We start from the raw sequence: 2,224 nt of genomic DNA on the forward strand, positions 1-2,224 counted from the left end.
GAGTGGAGTCGAACGCAGGCACGATCGACATTCACAACGACCCGCTGGTCGGCGAATTCTTTCGCGCCGTGCCCAACCAGTACTACCAATTTGCCGATGTCCGCGGGCTGGGTTACTCGTTTGAACTCAAGGGGCTCCTCGGGGACCTGTACACGAAATGCGACGGCTCTGTCCCCATGGCGATGCCCCGCACAGAATCCGCTTCCAACGCGACGACGCTTACAATCGACCACGTCGTTCAGCCCGTCACGCTCCAGGAGAACTTGAACGTGCTGTCGTTCGAGGACGCCGTGCTGGCGCAGGCAGCCAAGCAAGGGCTCACTCGCGACCAAGGATTCAAGGAATTGCGCAAGATGACAATCATGCTGCAGCAAAACTGCCTCACTGGCGACGTCACCGATTTCACGGACGAGCAAAAGAAGATGTTCCATGTCCAAGTGTCGCCGTCGTTTGCGATTCTGTCCAAGATTCAGTCGGGGGAAGACCCGATTCGAATCGACGGGTGGACCGACCTCCTCTTCAAGTACTATGGCTGCCACGGCAACGTCAAGGAGCAGTAGGGTCGCCTAGTACATGTATTCCTCGATGCTCACTCCTCTCGTCATGACAACGCAATCAGGATGATCGTTATATTTTCTACATGCCTTGCCTCATGTCGCCCCCAACGATGTCGCCACCGATCCTGACTGAAGCGATCTCGCGCCGCCGCGTGCTGGGCGCTCGAGTCGACGGTTTGGCAAGCCGGAGGGACTAAGAACGCACGACCGCGGCGGCCGCACACCGTCCACATGACGGTGTACAAGCCCCCGCCATGCTGGCACACGACTCACCCATTTGACGGCACCGTCAAAAACATGCGCCACGAAATTTCGTTCGATGGGGGGTTCGAATGAGGGTGGGTGTAGTATTCGTTACGTCGTCCTGCTGGCGGCCCCCCACCGAGTTCCTTGTCCCTAGCAGGCCACCAGTAGGCAGGCATGCATCCCGCCACGTCGGTGCCTCGGTGGACCCCTCTCGCGCTCGTGTTGTAGCACAACAACCATCTGCCGAGGCTGACCGACGCGCGCATGTTTCCTCCGCTGGTGGATCGTTCCCATGCCAATGCTTGCATCGCGATCAAACTGCTTTCGTGGGTTTGACGTGTGTCGGCGGGAGGTCTTGTTGCGTGGTTGTCATGCTGCTGCTGCTGCGCTCCTTTGTCGAGTTGTTGGTCGCATGTTGCTCGTTCTCGGTTGCATTGTTGGGAGGGTCGACGACGTAGCCGACGACACGCCATGGCCGCACATGTGGCTTCGCTTCAATCGCGACCGAGCGCCGAGAGGGCGAACTGGCGCGCCTCCCGCCCACCACGGTGGGCCGGGCCGTGGTTGTGGTACCACCACTGCGCGCGACAGACTGTCGCCAAGAATTCTGCTCCAACAGACATGGGTTGGCACCGGAGGGTCCGATCATTGGATGGGCGTGCGTGGCATACGAGGTGTGATCGTGTACAATGCTCGATGGGTTCCCTTTGCATCACGTGGACTTCGTGCTTCGGGGCGACGCGGTCACTCCGAGCAGAGTCCATCGACCGGCGGCCGTCGAAACTTTGGTGGGTGAGGGTCTGGACACACTGGTCGTCGACGGCAAACTCAGATGCGACCGTGCACATCCCCCACATGCGCTGAAACTTTGGCAGGACCCGTCGGCGGCGCGACTCGCACTGACCAATTCACCACGAAGCGGTACACCTTCCACGAGCGATGCTTCGTACTCTTGTCATCGCCAACGTTGTGGTCGCGTCCGTCTACGCCAATACATGCACGGTTTTCCCCGACGTCGACTTTGTTGGCAATGACATCGCGACCACGACCCGAGCCAACCCTGGCGACTGCTGCGCCGACTGCCAGGCCACCCCTCGATGCACCGCGTACAACTGGGACACGGGCGTTTGCTACCTCAAGTCGGCGAAAGGAGCTAGTGCTCCACTGCCGGGGGGTGTCTCGGGCGTCGTCGATGGCTTGACCCCCGCTCCCACAACCCCAAAACCGACCCCGTCGCCGACAAAAACGCCGCCGACGACTCCATCCCCCACGACGAATGCGCCAACGTGCCAACGCATCCGCAAGTCATGGGAAGCGCTCACCGCCGCCGAGAAGGACACGTACATTTCCGCGATCGAGCTCGCCATGGACAAGGGCATGTACCAAAAGTTTGTCCAGATTCACAAAGAAACCATGAGCAC

General features: G+C 60.1%; 2 protein-coding genes across 2 annotated transcripts in view; both read left to right on the top strand.

Annotated features, from left to right (window-relative positions):
• H310_02463 (hypothetical protein) overlaps positions 1-560 on the top strand; it is a gene marked incomplete at both ends in the record, with an annotated part of 7,005 nt that extends 6,445 nt beyond the window's left edge. The window contains one exon of the mRNA XM_008865973.1: positions 19-560. Coding sequence (XP_008864195.1) covers positions 19-560 — 542 coding nt within the window. The remainder of the gene's footprint in view (positions 1-18) is intronic.
• Positions 561-1,681: 1,121 nt separating this feature from the next.
• On the top strand, positions 1,682-2,220 carry H310_02464 (hypothetical protein; the record flags this gene model as incomplete). The annotated part of the gene is made up of 2 exons (XM_008865974.1): positions 1,682-2,143; positions 2,202-2,220. Exons 1-2 carry the CDS (start codon positions 1,743-1,745, stop codon positions 2,218-2,220), a joined length of 420 nt encoding a protein of 139 aa, XP_008864196.1. The 5' UTR covers positions 1,682-1,742.
• Positions 2,221-2,224: the final 4 nt, after the last annotated feature.

Source organism: Aphanomyces invadans (assembly GCF_000520115.1).
Source record: "Aphanomyces invadans strain NJM9701 unplaced genomic scaffold supercont1.3, whole genome shotgun sequence".
Classification (NCBI taxonomy): domain Eukaryota; phylum Oomycota; class Saprolegniomycetes; order Saprolegniales; family Verrucalvaceae; genus Aphanomyces; species Aphanomyces invadans.